General features: G+C 40.7%; 1 protein-coding gene across 1 annotated transcript; it reads right to left on the bottom strand.

Annotated features, from left to right (window-relative positions):
* Positions 1-1294: 1294 nt before the first annotated feature.
* tgfbr2l (transforming growth factor beta receptor-like) lies at positions 1295-20625 on the bottom strand. The gene is made up of 10 exons (XM_024138063.2): positions 20399-20625; positions 12322-12472; positions 9889-10091; positions 9506-9669; positions 8947-9201; positions 8660-8836; positions 8225-8476; positions 6756-6897; positions 6487-6614; positions 1295-4396 (listed from the first exon to the last, which is right to left on the bottom strand). The coding sequence occupies exons 1-10, from the start codon at positions 20445-20447 to the stop codon at positions 4133-4135; spliced, it is 1785 nt and encodes a 594-aa protein (XP_023993831.1). The 5' UTR covers positions 20448-20625; the 3' UTR covers positions 1295-4132.
* Between the last annotated feature and the right edge of the window lie 113 nt (positions 20626-20738).

The raw sequence follows: 20738 nt of genomic DNA, 5'->3' as shown, positions 1-20738 counted from the left end.
CGAACGAGTATTGCGCGTTTGACGCAATACTGTCTGTATCCAACGCTCAGCCAATCGTTCACATAACAGAATGCAGCGCAGCACACGACTGAAGAGACAACCAATTTACTAGTTACAGCATCAGTGCGCGCTCTGGGAAAGCAGCTTGCCAGTTACAACTGCGCGTCCCCTGAACGAGAACGAAGAGGTAACGTTAGGTGAGAAGCCTGACCACGGGGGTGAGAAGGTGATGAAGCGTACTTCATGAGCTGTAACCGAACAACTACTGTAATTTTGAACGTTTTTGGGGTGAGGGAGWAAGTGTGATGGAACAAYTATTAGCATTGTTAAGTATCTTGCTAGCTGGAATTACTTCTCAGCTAGCCAGATAAATGTGGAGCAACATTAGCCAACTTATCTGATCAAAATATTGAGTTTATGGTGTGAATATTGGCTTCCTAATAAAGTCAGACCGCGAACTAACGTTACAACATCAGATGACCTAACATGAGTAACCTAACCAATTCGCTATGAACGTTAACTGGTATACGACTCCTTGCCGTTCCTCAAGTTATAACGCGTTAGTTGCTTACTGGACCCTGGCAATATGTGTGACGAACTAACCATCTGTTTATTAACTAATGTTTACCTTTTACAGTATGTTGTAKATTTTCATTATAAGAGAATTAGGTGAAAATTAGGCGTTGCTTGTTAAACAAGTGGATTCAGGGATCAAATGGGGAGCTGGAGCTGGAGCTGGTTTAAGCTGGATGCCACTATAGAGGTGAAAGGAACACCACACACTTTCTCTTTCTCACGTTTGCTGGCACATTGTAGAACAGACGTCCAAAGGCAGAACGTGTACAATGTAATAATGTGTAGTGTAGCAGCCTAAATATATTGTTTTTGTTGTGTTGAACTGTAAAACGTGTATGTGTGTGAATGAGGGGGATTATATATATTTTTGACTCGGTGAACGTTATTTTTGCACACATGTAGCCTTGTGCACTTGGTCGATGTCTGTAGTGGCCACTACAATAGAGCAGAAATGGAATGCCTGTTTGTTTCATTCTATTTCTACTTTTAAGATGTTTTTTCCCCAAGTGCAATATTTGTGTGTGGTCACAAGCGTTCTGTTATAAAGGCTGTCATGGCTAACAGCAATATTAGTGTATTGTTTTTTCTCAAGACTTGAGTGTCATTTGCAGTGAAGTCTAGGCAACAAATCCCATTGGATTGCTTTCTTTACCTTTTTTTAGCTGTGAGTTAGGTTCACATTAACCACTTTTTATTTTACACACAGAGACTGATCATGTAGATCATATGCTTTGTTGTTTAATTAGTTAACCTGCATTTCCCCTTAGCAGGGATTTTGTTGCATGTTTCAGTGCAAAAAAAAAAGTGTCACCTTTTTGGGCCCTCAGCAGTTTGCATCCCTACAATAAGGGATCACACCTTTCACCTGGATTCACCTGGTCAGTCTGTCATGGAAAGAGGATGTGTTTGTACACTCAGTGTATTTTACTTGTAGTTTTAGGTGTAGTTTCTTTTTTCTCAGTAAAAGGGCTGTTGTCACTTGAATCAACAAAACTATTAAAACAATCAGAATAATTTATGACAAACTTGAATGTTTTTTCTTTCAATACATCTGTTCATGTCATTATTAGTTCTTGATACACAATACTGTATAATATTGCTGCTCTGGGGCCGGGATTCAATCCGATCACACTTTGTCGACATTGTTCCCGCCTTTGTGAAGACCACATTCACAGTAAATGCTGCATATGTTGGCTCAATCGGAAATTACCTTTAAATGGCACATACTGACAAAGCGTAATCAGATTGAATCCGGGCCTAAATCTGTGCTCCTTACTGAAATATTGTGACGCGTATAATGTCAACCTCTCAAAATAAGGGTTCCGAAACAACAAACCAATAAAGCTGCTTGACATTGGAATGTTTGATGATCTTTTTCATGTGTCTTTTTATGACAGTTTTGTGGTGGTTTTTTCCCCCACTCACAAATAGTAACAAAATAAGAGACCTGATACAAAACCTATTTTACAAGAAAAATAGGTAACATGTTGTGGAACCAGTTCACAATAATTTGGTTTTTATCTGTGGTCATTCATCAGAAGTTCAATAACATCATTCTTTAGTATTCTGCATAGTTCATTAATATCATACTTAGATATTTCTCCATATAGTTAAGGCCATGGTCTTACTCTGTGCATCCTCAAACTTGACCATTCCCAAGGGAAGAGTGTTAACCTTGGTTGTGTTCATTAGGGCACACCGTTGCAACGGAAATCAAAAAATAGACTTGTCCAATAAGAAAGGCTAAGGGAGTACTTTTKCATTTCACCTTGTTTTCTTCCATTTGTGCCAATCTAACACGACCCAGCTCATGATTCAAAGAGGATGTCACCGTCATGCCTCTCACAATTAGACAGCGCTTCTTTCCCAGACATTGATTGGGTTCTATGAGAAAAAGCTATTGATCTTCTTAATGGCTTAATCAAATCTACACCAACTCCTGTTAATTATTTTAGTCCGCTCGGTTAGTGTGATAAAATATTTTAACATTACCTTTGAAGCAAGAGAGTCGGTGAATGATTGAATTGGTGTAGATCTGAGTGTCATACCAGGCTGTCTGGGAGAGCAGTCGCTCTTACTGTGAGTTCTCTGATGTATAGTATATAAAGATAGATCATGCCCTTCTCTTAATAATGCTCAGACATCAGATTTGAATTAAACAAATAAACTATGTGTCTTAGTAAACAGATGAAGGCAGCAAGTACTTCACATGGTGGGGAAAAACAAGCCTTGACAATCAATGTAGTTGTATGCAATAGCTACAAACGGATCAAAGTATCCTTAGAAAGTCCTTGTGTACAGCTATCAGTTCAAATGATCATTAAAAGCTCCTTGGTTCTCATTTATCTTAAAAAAGGCATTTCACCCTGCTAGCTTGTGTGTTGTGGTCTCTAGCCTATATAACAACATTCACCATTTGCAGTCAGAGCAGCTTGTGGTTAATCAGAATGAAACCCTTAGAAAAATGCTAACCTCTCAGCTCTGCGCTAACTGGTTACAAGTAGTGCACCACAGTATYTAAGACATAGGGAGCCATTTAGGACACATTACGGGGGGGATGAGAACCACACCACTGTTTGAGGCTACACACTGTGAGAAGGCAATGGAAAACTCATTTAAAAAATAAATGATAATTAATTATAAGTAATAATTCTTGTAAAGTAAATGATCTCCTATAGGAGTAAGAACCAATTTAAATAGCTGGTACACCAATGAAGGTTGTCAAAACGTAGTGCTCTCTATACTGTAGTGAATAATAAACATTTGTACGTCCCAAATGGCATCCTATTTCCCTATATAGTGCAGAGCCATAGGAATCTGGTCAAAAGTAGTGCAATCTGTAGGGAATAGGGTTCCATTTTGAATGCAATTTGCATTTTTCGGTCATGAATCTTGTTCTGGAGGCAGCTCTGCAGAGTGGTCACTAGCTGGCACAGCCACAAAGTCATAAAACCTGATTTTAAATCTAACCTTAACCACACTGCTAACCCTTATGCCTAACCCTTACCTAAAATTAATGCCAAAATCACATTTTTGTTTTCATGAATTTTTACAATAATAGCCCATTTTTTTCTTTGCAGCTGGCCTATCTAAGCGGAAATAGATCAGTTCTGCCTCCAGGACAAGACTCATGAAAATAAACGTCAACCTGCATTTAGAACAGATCCATGTGATCATTCATTACAGGATGTATGTACTTTAGATTTGGAAACTAATTCTGCTTTTTGAGTTTTTGGTAAAATTGACATGTTACAGTGTGATAGTGAAGTTGGGATAATGATTTGTGGTCTGCTTGTTTGCTCTGTTCCCTGAATCCTGTACACACAACTTTCCAAGGGGCAGAAAGAATATCTCTTCAGTGGCAAAAGTTCATAAGTGCATTCATAAGACACTTCATAAAGGTTATATTACAAATCAATCCGGAGACCAGCTCCTTCAAATGATACAATCTATCATAGAAAAATGTGTCTTTTTTCCTCTTTGTTCATAGGGTAGAGTGCCTTCAATCTATCATACAAAGATGTGTCTCTTTTTGGTGATCGAGTTTAAGTCCTCCTTATAATATCTCACTTATCTGCCCAGGGATGAGGGTCCCCTCTGTATCTGTTTCAGGGGCCAGAGGGTCCACATCACAGCCGGTGGAGTCAGGGAAGGTGTCAGAGGGAGGACACTCCTGGCTGTTGTTGACAGCATCTAACACCCCCTGCTCCATCTCCTCTTCTAGACTTCCAAAGCGCTCCACCACACAGTGGGCTGTGAGCCTGGCCTCTGGGTCATGGTCCCAACACTCAGTGATGGTGGCACACAGCAGATTCATCCCCTGCAGTATGGAAGAGCAATACCAGGAAGGTTTGATTATTGACAACCAGCGTTGGGTTCAAGGAAGTAAAAAGAAAATGTATACAGTTGAAGTCAGAAGTTTACATACACCTTAGCCAAATACATTAACTCAGTTTTTCACAATTCCTGACATTCCTAGTAAAAATTCCCTGTCTTGGGTCAGTTAAGATCACCAATTTATTTTAAGAATGTGAAATGTCAGAATAATAGTAGAGAGAATTATTTCTTTCAGCTTTTATTTCTTTCATCACATMCCCAGTGGGTCAGAAGTTTACATACACTCAATTAGTATTTGGAAGCATTGCCTTTAAATTGTTTAACTTGGGTCAAACYTTTCGGGTAGCCTTCCACAAGCTTCCCACAATAAGTTGGGTGAATTTTGGCCCATTCCTCCTGACAGAGCTGGATAACTGAGTCAGGTTTGTAGGCCTCCATGCTCGCACACGTTTGTTTTAGTTCTGCCCACAACATTTCTATAGGATTGAGGTCAGGGCTTTGTGATGGCCACTCTAATACCTTGACTTTGTTGTCCATAAGCCATTTTGCCACAACTTTGAAAGTATGCTTGGGGTCATTGTCCATTTGGAAGACCCATTTGCAACCAAGCTTTAACTTCCTGACTGATGTCTTGAGATGATGCTTCAATATATCCACATAATTTTCCTGCCTCATGATGCCATCTATTTTGTGAAGTGCACCAGTCCCTTCTGCAGTAAAGCACCCCCACAACATGATGCTGCCACCCCTGTGCTTCACGGTTGGGATGATGTTCTTTGGCTTGCAAATCTCCCCCTTTTTCCTCCAAACATAAAGATGGTGATTATGGCCAAACAGTTCTATTTTTGTTTCATCAGACCAGAGGACATTTCTCCAAAAAGTACGATCTTCGTCCCCATGTGCAGTTGCAAACCGTAGTCTGGCTTTTTTATGGCGGTTTTGGAGCAGTGGCTTCTTCCTTGCTGAGCGGCCTTTCAGGTTATGTCGATATAGGACTCGTTTTACTGTGGATATAGATACTTTTGTACCTGTTTCCTCCAGCATCTTCACAAGGTCCTTTGCTGTTGTTCTGGGATTGATTTGCACTTCTCGCACCAAAGTACGTTCATCTCTAGGAGACAGAACATGTCTCATTCCTGAGCGGTATGACGGCTGTGTGGTCCCATGGTGTTTATACTTGCGTACTATTGTTTGTACAGATGAACGTGGTACCTTCAGACGTTTGGAAATTGCTCCCAATGATGAACCAGACTTGTGGAGGTCTACAATTTTTTTTCTGAGGTCTTGGCTGATTTCTTTTGATTTTCCCATGATGTCAAGCAAAGAGGGACTGAGTTTGAAGGTAGGCCTTGAAACACATCCACAGGTACACCTCCAATTGACTCAAATGATGTCAATCAGTCTATGAGAAGCTTCTAAAGCCATGACATAATTTTCTGGAATTTTCCGAGCTGTTTAAAGGCACAGTCAACTTAGTATACGTAAACTTCTGACCCACTGGACTTGTGATACAGTGAGTTATAAGTGAAATAATCTGTTTGTAAACAATTGTTGGAAAAATGACTTGCGTCATGCACAAAGTAGATGTTCTAACCGACTTTCCAAAACTATAGTTTGTTAACAAGAAATTTGTGGAGTGGTTGAAAAACAAGTTTTAATGACTCCAACCTAAGTGTATGTAAACTTCCGACTTCAACTGTATTTATAGTTTTTCGGTTTACTTCCTTTTTTTGCTGGAATGGAATTGACCCCAAACCTGTTCACAKCCAGAGCTTTTATTTATGATCGATGTGATTGATAACTGTTGTCATAGGTTATCATTCAAGCTGGGATTCAATCCGAAACCGTGCTATAACTCGCTTCACATTTAAAGGTAATTTCCAATTGAGCCGACATCTCCAGGGTTGTCCTTGAATGCGATCTCAGTGAACACGGTAACATTTCCTTTAAAACCTGCATTGTCGGCTAGAGCAATCGGGTTGAATTCTGGCCTCAATTCACTGAGAAGTGCTGACTACCCAGTTCCCTCACCACGCTCTCACACACGCGCACGCTCYCAAACACACAGTTTACCTGATGTGTTGTCCAGCTGGTGGGTATCTCAGGTCTGCCTCTGTCCCTCAGGACCAGGTCCCTCATGCTGTCCACACACGGCTGGTCACACACCTTAGAGCCAAACGGCGGCTCGTAACTCTTAACCTCTATGAAAATACAGGAAACACACTGTAAATCCTTTGTTATTTATCATCTATTCTACATTTACAGACGATGCTACTTTCATCAAAGTCTGAGTTACGAACATTTACCGCTGACTTGGCCCATAKTAGAATAGCTTATTGTACCTCCTATGACTTCACAGCGYGACACCATTTCCCAGAGGACCAGGGCCATGGAGTAGACATCCATCTGTTTAAAGGCCTCCAGATCCTCCAGATTCACTCTGGACTCCAACACCTCAGGGGCCATGTAGCGAGCTGTACCCACCTGGACAACAAGGACAGTGACAGTAGCTTAACTTCTCTAGGATAGGGGGCAGCATTTTCACGTTTGGATGAAAAGCATACCCAAATTTAACTGCCAGCTACTCATCCCCAGAAGATAAGATATGCATATTGTTAGTAGATTTGGATAGAAAACACTCTGAAGTTTCTAAAACTGTTTGAATCATGTCTGTGAGTATAACAGAACGTATTTAGCAGGCGAAACCCCGAGGACAAACCATTCAGATTTTTATTTTTTGAGGTCACTCTCTTTTCAATGGATTTTCATTGGGAATCCAGATTTCTAATTGACGATGTCAACAGTCTTTAGAAATTGGTCGAGGTTTTTTCCTTTGTGTAATGAAGAAGTACGGCCATTTTGAACGAGGGTCACTTGTTGTGTACTGTTTGTTAGAGGCGCGTGACCAGAAAGCWAGCTACAGTTTGTTTTAATCCTGTATTGAACACAGATCATCCCGTCTTCAATTGTATCGATTATTTACGTTAAAAAATACCTAAAGTTGTATTACAAAAGTAGTTTACAGGTAACTTTTGTGATATTTTGTAGTCACGTTTCACAAGTTGGAACCGGTGTTTTTCTGGATCAAACGCGCCAAATAAATTGACATTTTGGATATATATCGACGGAATTAATCGAACAAAAGYACCATTTGTGATGTTTATGGGACATATTGGAGTGCCAACAACAGAAGCTCGTCAAAGGTAAGGCATGAATTATATTTTTATTTCTGCGTTTTGTGTCGCGCCTGCAGGGTTGAAATATGCTTCTCTCTCTGTTTACTATGGTGCTATCCTCAGATAATAGCATTGTTTGCTTTCGCCGAAAGGCCTATTTGAATTCTGACATGTTGGCTGGATTCACAACCAGTGTAGCTTTAATTTGGTATCTTTCATGTGTGATTTCATGAAAGTTTGATTTTTATAGTAATTTATTTGAATTTGGCGCTCTGCATTTTTACTGGCTTTTGGCCAAGTGGGACGTTAGCGTCCTACATATCCAAGAGAAGTTAAACAAATTAACACTACATGAAGGGCCTTCTGATTCATTCTGGTTTTAGCACGGCTTTGTAATACAATTTCATTCATATAGCATAGTTTTTATTCAAGTGGGCATTCAACCACAACTCTACAATTTAATATGTTGTTATTTTCCATAATAATTCTCTCAGATACAGTAGTTATGTCAGAAGGCAGCATGCATAGGCCTACTGCTTAGTCGCTTTAGCTAGAGTGGAACACTGATACAGGTTCCCTTAGCAACTACTTTTTTTTAAAATTAACTACTTTTAATTTCACCTGTTCCACCTTACCTGGCCACTGTTGGCAAAGTCATCCACGGTGAGGGAGAGGTCCAGTCTCAGAGCCAGACCAAAGTCACAGAGGGCACACTCTCTCCGGCTCTTCACCACGATGTTGCTGCTCTTCAGATCACGGTGGGCCACCGGCACCTTTGGGATCCCACAAGGGGTGGTGTCACTGTGGAGGTGGGCCAATCCTCGAGCCACCGACCCAGCCATAGCACACAGCTCAGCCCAGCTCAACACATGGCCTGCCAGGAAGTCCTAATGAATGAATGACTCATTTAGTGACCCATCCCTCACAGGATTATTTGAKAACATTTTTATGAAATTGTATGTACAATAAGATTTACTAGTTATCTCTTCTAGTCTTCTACTGCACCATATAACAACAATATACACTTAATCAACCTAGCAATAAACAAAAAAAAGCTAAATCAAACTAACCTGTAGGTTTCCCAGGCCGTGGTAGGCCATGACCAGCCAGTACTGCCTCTGAGGGGAGCCGGAGGGCCCTCGCTCCTCTGCTGTCAGGAATTGAACCACATTTTCATGCTCCAGGTTGGCGTCAGAGAAGATGGCCCTCTCGTTGCTCCAGGACACATACTCGACAGACGGGAAGATCTTCAAATCAAATAAACATTTATTCAAAGTATTATATCACATGAAAATGACACAAAAAACTACAGAAAAAATGGGGGGGTGAGAAAAAYGGGCAGAGGGAAAACCATCACCTTCACTGCCACCGTCTCATACTGAGAACCAGCTGCCTGGTGGTGGAGCCTGGCCCGCCACACCTCAGCAAACCTCCCTTTCCCCACCAAGGCTTCTAGCTGGATGGGTAGCTGCTCCGTGCTGTGGTTGAAGTTATGGGCCCGGACGGGAGACATGTCAGATGTAGCGTCGCTATTGATGGCTGACAGCTTGCCATGGCAGTCCTCACCYCCGGTGATGGCCTCCCCACTGAGTCCCTCTGGGATGTCSAAGGCCTGGTAAATTAATTCATGAATTATATTTTTAGTTACGTATCAAGTGGCCTTTAGCTACCCATCCCATAAGGGATTATTTTACACCTTTTCACAAACTGTAATGTACTGTAGCTACATGACAATAAATGAAAAGCTTCCAGTTGGTTATGGCGGTGTCCCAAATGGCACCCTATTCCCTATATAGTGCATTACTTTTTACCAGGGACCTATGGGCTCTGGTCAAAAGTAGTGCACTATGTTGTAGGGAATAGGGTGCCATTTGGGTCTCAAAGTATATTTTTCCATACCTGGTAGATCCACCTACCTGGTAGTGTGTGCGTTTGGGAGCCCAGTCTTTGGGCTGCTTGCCGGGCTGTCTGGTACGGTACAGGTAGAAAGCCATGGTAGCGATGATAGCCACTAAAAAGGGAGGGACCAGGCTGATCACCACCACTGGAATCACATCTTTACTCTTGAGCTTGGAAAAATCTGAGGACACATTTAAAAACAATGTGAAGACAACATGGAATCGGATCATAGGTTAGTATACATTATTACTACTACATTTTGTATTTACATTATAAATGCCTATTTTTCCTCACGTTGCATTTTTTATTAATATACAATTGTAAATTAATCTGTTTCAAATTAAAATGTTCTAGTTGCACCATGTACTYCCTGGTTCCAGAGTAAAACAAGTGATGTTACCATTGTAGCCCTTGTCGAATATAAGCTTATCGTTGCACTCGTGTTCTCCCAGGCAGCCACAAACGAACAGGACCCCATCCTCAGAGGGCTGAGGAGCCATCACACACTCGTTGGAGGAGTAGTTTGACAACATGATATTCTCCAGTGGCTGCTGGGGCTGGTGGCATAACGTCTTCACACTCATACTCTCATTGTCCTTCCGCCTGGGACACAGATGAAGACACTAACAGATGTTAAAGCTGTACACGCAGTCATACACTCACATGCACGCACCCACATTCAAACACAAAGTGAATTACTTACATTTCCACAGATCAATTATAAAGTTACTTATCAAACTAGTAAACTGAATTTAGTTAGACATTTTACAATAGGAAAATGTCTCTGGGAAAGCCTATAGTTGACGTTTTACTTTGAGGTTTTGTTTGGATTGGTTATGTACTGTATGTATTTGCTAGAGTGGATTGGAAGTTTTATACAAATGGTCAATCCAATCTACCTTTGTATCCTGCCAACAACAACACCAGTCTTAATAACACCAGTGTCTTCCAATTCGGATATGTCCCAAATTACATGCCSATAGTGCTCTGGTCAAAAGTAGTGCACTATATAGGGAATAGGGTGCCATTTGGGACACTATCTCTGTCATTCAGAGGTCAGTAGATAGACTTCCTATGAGGGGAGGAASTAAGATCAAGAATGTGTACCAAACGGCACACTATTCCCTATAAAGTGCACTACTTTTGACTGCGATCAAGGACCCTCTCTTTATTACTGTAGAGCAGGGATCGGCAATTTTTATGGGTTTTTTTTAATACAAAACTCATCACGATGGGCCACAGTCACGGTTCTGCATTCTGACATCCATACCCAAACATGCAGTCAGGACGGACCTAGCCTTTTTGGGGCCCTAAGTTAKATTTTAACAGGGTGCCCTCCCTGCTGTAGAGGTTTGACCACTGGGGCCCAGCATACCAGACGGTGAGCAACATTAAAATAAAGCCAAAATGAACTTTGTCCTCCTCATCACAAACATAGCAAATATCCCACTCACCACACTCACCACTCATCATCATTTCATTTCTTCGTTGTGTTGTGACAAGGTAGGGGGGGTATACAGAAGATAGCCCTATTTGGTAAAAGACCAWGTCCGTATTTTGTCAAGAACAGCTCAAATAAGCAAAGAGAAATGACAGTCCATCATTACTTTAAGACATGAACGTCAGTCAATTAGGAACATTTCAAGAACTTTTAACGTTTCTTGAAGTGCAGTTGCAAAAACCATCAAGCACTATGATGAAACTGGCTATCACGAGGACCGCCACAGGAAAGGAAGACCCAGAGTTATCTCTGKTGCAGAGGATWAGTTCATTAGAGTTAACTGCACCTCAGATTGCAGCCCAAATAAATACTTCACCGAGTTCAAGTAACAGACACATCTCAACATCAACTGTTCAGAGGAATCAGGCCTTCATGGTTGAATTGCTGCAAAGAAACCACTACTAAATGACACCAATAACAACAAGAGACTTGCTTGGGCAAAGAAACACGAGCAATGGACATTAGACTGGTGGAAATCTGTTCTTTGGTCTGATGAGTGCAAATTTGAGATTTTTGGTTCCAACCGCCGTGTCTTTGTGAGACGCAGAATAGGTGAACGGATTATTTCCGCCTGTGTGGTTCCCACCGTGATGGAGGAGGAGGTGTGATGGTGTGGGGGTGCTTCGCTGGTGACACTGTCTGTGATTTATTTAGAAATCAAGGCACACTTAACCAGCATTGCTACCACAGCATTCTGCAGTGATACACCATCCCATCTGGTTTGCGCTTAGTGAGACTAACATTTGTTTTTCAACAGGACAATGACCCAAAACACACCTCCAGGCTGTGTAAGGGCTATTTGAACAAGAAGGAGAGTCATGAACTGCTGCATCAGATGACCTGGCCTCCACAATCACCCGGCCTCAACCCAATTGAGATGGTTTGGGATGAGTTGGACCGCAGAGTGAAGGAAAAGCAGCCAACAAGTGCTCAGCATATGTGGGAAAAGCATTCCTCATGAAGCTGGTTGAGAGAATGCCAAGAGTGTACAAAGCTGTCGTTAAGGCAAAGGGTGGCTARTTTGAAGAATCTCAAAATATATTTGGATTTGTTAAACACTTTTTTGGTTACTACATGATTCCAAATGTGTTATTTCAGAGTTTTGATATCTTCACTATTATTCTACAATGTAGAAAATAGTAAAAATAAAGAAAAACCTTTGAATGAGTAGGTGTGTCCAAACATTTGACTGGTACTGTATTTTTWAAATATTTTTGATGTTTTTAATGTGAGAGTGAGAGCTCTGGTGCAAAATACTCATTTATTATACTGTATATGGCAAATAAACTTGAACTTGGGAGATAGTCCTTTGATGAAACACTTCACACTTACCATATTGCAATGCAGATCTCTTCACTCAGAGCACAGAAGGAGGAGAGGGAGCAGTTGGTATAACACACACTGTCCTCACAGATAGGGCTGGAGTAGTCACACCACTTACACAGGTTGGTCTTGATGTGTGTGAAGGAGAGGATAGGAAGACCTGTGGAATACACACACACAAACACTAATCAGAACAAATCACTTCTYGCTTTGAATAAAATGACTGGCACAAAACAGAACCATAGACAAGGCTTGATTCAATGCGTATTGCCAAAGTTCAGGATTATAGCGCGATTGAAATTTAAAGGTAATTTCCGATTGAGCCGACATAATGCAGCATTTACCGTGAATGCAGTCTCTGCTGACACGGAAATATTGCCTTTAAATTTCTATCACGCTGGAGCAAAGATCTTCAGCATTACGGATTGAATCGAGCCCTAGGCCTATACTTTACATGTGTACTATATATGGCTCTTAGGACACCAATCTGCCAAATGTGCTGCTGTTTAGAGCGCACCCTCTTTAMTGTGACAAGCTACATTAGATAATATTGCAGACTCAGTTCGGGTTCATCTAGTGAAGGGGAGGTGTGCATCCAAAATGCTTGAAGCCAAGGACAGGGATAGGATATCCATTATGTATGAAGGTCTGCAGACATTGGCTGAGAGAAATTGATGATAAAAAGATTGTGGGGGCTGTTTTGTTAGACTTCAGTGCGGCCTTCGACATTATCAATCATAGTCTGATGCTGGCAAAACTTATGTCTTATGGCTTTACACCCCCTGCTATATTGTTGATAAAGAGTTACCTGTCTAACAGAACACAGAGGGTGTTCTTGGAAGCCTCTCCAACATAATCCAGTTAGAATCAGGAATTCCCCAAGGCAGCTGTCTAGGCCCATTACATTTTTCAATCTTTACTAATGAATTGCCACTGGCTTTGAGGAAAGCCAGAGTGTCTATGTATGCGGATGACTCAACACTATACATGTCAGCTACTACAGTGACTGAAATGACTGCAACASTTAACAAAGAGTTGCAGTTAGTTTCAGAGTGGGTGGCAAGGAATAAATTAGTCCTAAATATTTCTTAAACTAAAAGCATTGTATTTGAGACAAATCATTCACTAAACCCTAAACCTCAACTAAATCTTGTAATAAATAATGTGGAAATTGAGCAAYTTGAGGTTACTAAACTGCTTGGAGTTACCCTGGATTGTAAACTGTTYTGGTCAAAATGTATTGATACAACAGTAGCTAAGATGGGGAGAAGTATGTCTATGATAAGGCGCTGCTCTACCTTCTTGACAGCACTGTCAACAAGGCACTACTACTACTATTTAGTCGTGTGGTCAGGTGCCACAAAAAAGGACTTAGGAAAATATAAATTGGTTCAGAACAGGGCAGCARAGCTGGCCTTTGGATGTACACATAGAGCTAATATTAATAATATGCATGTCAATCTCTCCTTGCTCAAAGTGGAGGAGAGATTGACTTCATCACGGCTTGTATTTATGAGAGGTGTTGAATGCACATGTTGAATGCACCGAGCTGTCTGTTTGAACTACTAGCGCATAGCTCGAACACCCATGCATACCCCACAAGACATGCCACAAGAGGTCTCTTCCCAGGCCCGAACAGACTATGGAAGGCGCACAGAACTAAATATAGCCATGACTACATGGAACTCTATTCCACATCAAGTAACTCATGCAAGCAGTAAAATTAGATTTATTTAAAAACACCTTATGGAACAGCGGGGACTGTGAAGCAACACAAACATAGGCGCATACACACACACACACACACACACGATAGCATACGCACTATACACACACGTACACATGGATTTTGTACTGTATATATGTGGTAGTGGTGGAGTAGGGGCCTGAAGGCACACAGTCTGAATGTATTGTAATGTTTTTAAAATTGTATACACTGCCTTAATTTTGCTGGACCCCAGGAAAAGTAGCTGCTGCCTTGGCACCAGCTAATGGGGATCCATAATACATAATACATACATATACATTGGGTTTGTTTTACTCAATGCCTGTACTTTGAGGCAGCTTCRAAACCACATGCAATGCATTGTTCAATCCCCACCAGCAGTAGGCCTACCAAGAACAGCTGGAAGCTGAAGCTTCAGTAGTTACTGGTTACTACACTGAACAAAAATATTAAACGCAACATGTAACAATTTCAAAGATTTTACTGAGTTACAGTTCATATAAGGAAATCAGTCAATTTTAATAAATTCATTAGGCCCTAACCTACYGATTTCACATGACTGGGAATACAGATATGCATCTGTTGGCCACAGATACCTTAAAAACCTCTTAAGAATCCAACCCTTTTTTCAATTTTCGCCTAAAATGACATACCTAAATCTAACTGCCTGTAGCTCAGGACCTGAAGCAAGGATATGCATATTCTTGATACCATTTGAAAGGCAACACGTAGAAGTTTGTGGAAATTTGAAATTAATGTAGGAGAATATAACACATTAGATCTGGTAGAAGATAATACAAAGATAATACACTGTACCATCATCTTTGAAATGCAAGAAAAAGGCCATKATTTATTATTCCAGCCCAGGCACAATTTATATTTTGGCCACTAGATGGCCTTTTTGTGCAAAGTTTTAGACTGATCCAATGAACCATTGCATGTCTGTTCAAAATGTTGTATCAAGACTGCAAAATGGGCCTAATTGGTGTATTAATACCTTTTCAAGTTCATAATTGTGCACTTTCCTCAAATAATAGCATGGTATTCTTTCACTGTAATAGCTACTGTAAATTGGAGAGTGCAGTTAGATGAATAAGAATTTAAGCTTTCTGCCCATATCAGATATGTCTATGTCCTGGGAAATGTTTTTGTTACTTACAACCTCATGCTAATCACATTAGRCTACGTTAGCTCAACCGTCCCGCCGGGGGGACACCGATCCCGTAGAGGTGTCCTGTGCGAATTTGCTGGATATTGGCYGGAACTGGAACACGCTGTCGTACATGTCGATCCAGAGCATCCCAAACATGCTCAATGGGTGACATATCTGAGTATGCAGCCCATAGAACTGGGAAATGTTTAGGAAATGTCCAGGAATTGTGTACAGATCCTTGCAATATGGGGCCGTGCATTATCATGCTGAAWCATGAGGTGATGGCGGTGGATGAATGGCACGACAGGATTTCGTCACAGTATCTCTGTGCATTCAAATTTCCATCGATAAAATGCCATTTTTTGTTGTTGTCTGTAGCTTATTCCTGCCCWTACAACAACCCCACCGGCAAACCGCTCACCCACACTATGCCATGCACGCTATCTGCCATCTGCCCGGTACAGTTGAAACTTCTCCAGCATACCAGTGGCCACCGAAGTTGAGCATTTTCCCACTGAAGTCGGTTACAACAACGAACTGCAGTCAGGTCAATAACCCGGTGAGGACGACGAAAATGCAGATGAGCTTCCCTAAGATGGTTTRTGATAGTTTGTGTAAACCCACAGTTTCATCAACTTTCCGGGTGGCTGGTCTCAGACGATCTGAAGAAGCCAGATGTGGACGTCCTGGGCTGGCGTGGTTACACATGGTCTGCGGTTGTGAGGCCGGTTGGATGTACTGCCAAATTCTCTAAAACGACGTTGGAGGCGGCTTATGGTAGAGAAATGAACATTCAGTTCTCTGGCAACTGCTCTGGTGGACATTCCTGCAGTCAGCATGCCATTTGCATGCTCCCTCAAAACTTTTTTGTCCTCAGCACAATGTGCACCTGTTTAATCAGTTTCTTGATATGRCACACCTGTCAGGTGGATGGATTATCTTGGCAAAGGAGAAATGCTCACTAAYAGGGATGTAAACAAATTTGTGCACAACATTTTAGAAAAACAAGCTTTTTGTGCTYTTTCAGCTCATGAAACATGAGACCAACACTTTACATYTTGTGTTTATATTTTTTCTCAGTATAGTAGTTATTCAACATAGTCATTGCAATATTTTCTATATTGTATTGTATGGCCAATACTCAAGTTGTATTTGTAATATATTTTGAAAACGTTTTAAAATTAGTGTTTGATTGAAAAATTGAACACAGCGAATATGTATTTGACCCAGGTTTGAATGGGGGTGGGGGGGTGGGGGGGGCTGTGCTGCATTGGTTTGACACAGGCTCTAGAAAGCATTGTGAGCGTTCCTTCCCACGCATCTTGTATCTGCCGTCCCCTCCTTGTGCTGTGTTGCCACATCACAACAATATTAATGGCTGATTAAAGCCAGATGATGAGGGATTTTTTCACTCCCAGGGGGATGGTGATCTAACAAAACTACGCAAACATTAAAAGAAGCTGTACACATATTACACAAAGGCTTCCAGATGTTGGCCAATGCCAACCAACAAAATATATATACACATACACACACACACACACACACACAAAAGAAAAAAGACAAAGGAGAAAGGGTGAAGAAAAAAGAAAAGAAAAACTAAAAAGGCTGGCTAAGCAAAAACTTTCAACGTAAACTTTCAACTAATTAAAATCAGCAGTGACTGCTCCAGAAATAAATTGAAGCCAGAAGTTTCGGCGTGAGCCAAGTTTGAAGCTCAGCCCCTTTGTGTCTTTTTTTTGCGTGTGTGTCTTATGGGAAATCCAACTGCTCTGCTGTGTGCTTACAGCCGGGAGGCCCAGGGATGTTGGCTGCATTTATTTGCTTTTCAGTTTCAGCCTCAGGTCTCAACTAACTCTCCCTAGTTCCCTATCAGTTTACCCATAGAAATAMAATGACTAGAATTGGCATCCAAATGCAAGTCAATCGGTCTGTAATGGGTGGATCTGTGACTCTATTTCTATGAGTTTACATATACAAATAACCACAGACACAGCGGGAGAGCTGAACGTTTGATGGTTTTAAAAATATCAAATACATACGGTAACTGTAAAAATGTGACCTCTATAGAGTCAAATGTTTTCTGAATATCGTCTTGATCTCTCTTGTAGAAGACCAGACAACACCAAAACATACAACAGTTTACCTGTTATGGGTAAATAAGAAAAACAAAACTCTCTACACTCTCATTTATTTTGTCCCCTTTTCCAGAGAAAACATATTGATGTCGTCCTATAGTCCATGTTTGTGCAATGTTCATTTGACCATGCGAAAAATCAATCAGTCAAAATCAATCAAAACAGTCAGCCTTTAGTTTTATAAGTGACAGAATCTCAGCTGACCCCCACCAAGCGTAGTAACCAAACCAGGCCACTAGTTGGCCCATTCTACACCAACCAATCTCCCCATTATTGACGCAGCATGCTGCAATTCCTCTCCACAGGACTCAAAAGGAAAGTATTTCCTGATTAAATAGACAAGAACACAATTAAATTACCCAGGTGTAATGAACGTACGTCCTTTTGAGGGACCCCGCCTAGTCTCAAACAATAAATAACATTTACGCAGCCAGGTACTGTAGTTCTAACAATTATGTGATTTAGTCCAGTCTTAAAACTGGACCTCAATAAGCACAACACAATACATTTGTCAATATCCATAACATCAAAATAAAAACACATGAGAGAGATATGAAAATTGCATTAGATACATTTCTCTGACCTACAAGTCCAAGTGAAGCATCTTATTGTAGCCATCTTATTGTACACTCTTAGAAAAAAATATTATATCTATAATCTAAAAGGGTTCTTCGGCTGTCTCCATAGGAGGACCATTTGAAGAACACTTTTTGGTTCCAAGTCAAACCCTTTTGATTCCAGATAGAACTCTTTTGTGTTCCATGTAGAGCGCTTTCTACAGACAGTTCTACATGGAACCCAAAAGGGTTCTGCCTAGAACCAAAAAGAGTTCTACCTGGAACCAGAAAGGGTTATCCTATGGGGAGAGCTGAATAATCCTTTTGGAACCATTTTCTCTAAGCCAAAGGATGAGAATAAGAAGCTAAACCTATAAGAGAGTTTTCCCAAGCCGGAGGTCATATAAGGGTCATAGTATTCACTGTTGTCATTTTTAAAAGGACCTTTATCTCATACCCAGCAATGAAAAGTTGTCCCAAATGGCACATTATTCCCTATATAGTGCAGTGTGCACTACTTTTGGCATAGGGCTCTGGTCAAAAGTTGTTCATTATGTAGGGAATAGGGTGACATTTGGGACGCAAACAGGGGCTAAAAGAACACACAGGGGTCTGTATGTGTCCCCAGTGGCCTTCACAAGCTGGGCACAGAGAGAAGGAGGGGGGGGCGGAGAATAAAGGGGATTTCTACATCTTATTTTTGCCTGCTTAGGTCATCACAATCTTGTCATTATGGGCTGATGTGGGATGATGGAAGGTCAGGCTAGAGAACACAACACAAAGCTCATCATGCCACAGCACTCATTGTGCTCTGTGCTACTTCGCTCCCTCAATATCACTGAATATCACCAGCAAGCAGTAAGTACACAACTTGTTATGTCCCCAAGAGCGCACACACTGAACATAGGTAATGTGAGAAATTAAATACATACACAATTCAAAAGAAGACTTGCTCAACTCTTACTAAGTTCTATAGTGGGAATGTCAATGAGTTATAAATTGGTGCTATAGCCCGGGATTAATTTTCTTCATAACATGTGAGAAGTTCACCATTACCTCTATAGTACTTACATGACCTCTGTACTCCTCCTCAACCTACAGTTTATCTATGTATTGTGTCACTTTGCTTCCTCAAAATAACTTGTAAGTATCAAGTGTGAAACTTTGTAAGTCCTCTAGAGGACACACTGGGGCAGCAGGTAGCCTAATGGTTAGAGCGTTGGACTAGTAACCGAAAGGTTGCAAGATRGAATCCCCAACAAGTTAAAAATCTGTCGTTCTACCCATGAACAAGGCAGTTAACCCACTGTTCCTAGGCCATCATTGAAAATAAGAATTTGTTCTTAACTGACTTGCCTAGTTAAATAAAGATAAAATGGGTGAAGTGAGAAGTTTCCCAAATTCTCGGTATACAGTTTCTACATGAGCTCCGAACTCCTCCTCAATCTATGCTTCAATCTTGTATTCCCTGAGGAGAAGTGCCCCTGTTTGCATGCAGCAGGGATAATTGAGCCTCAGAATCGATTTCCTGTTTGGAAATTTCCATTACAGATGGCAGCAGTAAAAAAATGTATGTGGTCACATTGCATCAAAGTTCTATTACATCGTTTCATCATCACAACTACTGACACTCTTGTTCTAATTAACTAGTTATTTTCTTTTGATTCAAAGTTATGATCAAGCCCTGTTCGAGCAAAATGTTTCATATGTTTTTTTATGTAATTAAATACAATAACCCTAATGTTTGTAAGTTGTTGTTTTAGCTTATTGACTTCATATTCAAATAATTTCAGAAATTATTGTGGGAAATTGTTTGAGACAAATGTTAGAGTTAGTTAAGTTTACTTCAGATTCCCTTAATAGTGGCACCACTGAACATGAGAGTAAACAATCTGTGCTTTCAAGTGAAATTCTATTCTAAACATTCAACATCTGCTGATAATAAATAACAGGCATAGCTAAAGAACTGTTAAGTGTCAGAAATATGTTTTTCACCAGATTGGATGACTTGGATCGTTCAGTCATTTCCATTTTATTATGTMCCTTCAGAGGTTCTTAGGTATCTTCCTACTATTGACTGAGTTTAGGTGACTGTCACGACATCATTTAGTTGGACAGTACCTAGGTAGAGCACATACAAATTATATGTTACATGAGGTAAAACTACTGATTTAATAAAGCTACAGTGAATACATTTGTTTTATTAAAACAAATCCACAGAAGAAAAGAAAGAAATTATAGTTATTTACTTATTTATTTTTGCATTAGGCTATTCCATCACATATATAATATTGAGAAAATTACACCGAAGTCACTTTTCCACTGAAGAAAGGGCAAGAAAACGAAAAGTCGCATTTCATAAAAATAAGTTTTGAGCATCTGTTTTACACGACCAGAACCTCCCTTGAATAAACATTTGATCCCCCTCCCCCTTCACAAGATTGAAGAAACAATGGACACTGAACACTTAAAAGTGAATACGGAGTGAGTAAGCGAATAAAAAAATACTTACAGAAAGACAGAAGAACAATATTCACTGCCGAGAATCTCCAGCACCCCATAATATTGACATTAAAAAAATAACCTGATTAAAACGTCGTGGTCGCACTGTATTTGTCTATGTATTTGGGAACGTGAGTAGTAAGATAGACGTTCATTTAGCTTATTGAAGTCGTATTCAGTGAAACAACTGGTTGGGCTCGGGGCTTTTGGCTGGAGTTCCGTGTAGGCGGATCCAGATGTTTTTCATCCAGCTGTGTTAAGGGACCCGCCCAGGAACTGGACTTCATTAATCGGATCCTAAACCCAGTAGAATTTGGGGTGACAGGGTGACACGAGACGTGTAGTAGGAT

Source organism: Salvelinus sp. IW2-2015, unplaced genomic scaffold, assembly GCF_002910315.2.
Source record: "Salvelinus sp. IW2-2015 unplaced genomic scaffold, ASM291031v2 Un_scaffold1380, whole genome shotgun sequence".
Taxonomy (NCBI): domain Eukaryota; kingdom Metazoa; phylum Chordata; class Actinopteri; order Salmoniformes; family Salmonidae; genus Salvelinus; species Salvelinus sp. IW2-2015.
This window is presented reverse-complemented; position numbering and strand designations above follow the sequence as displayed.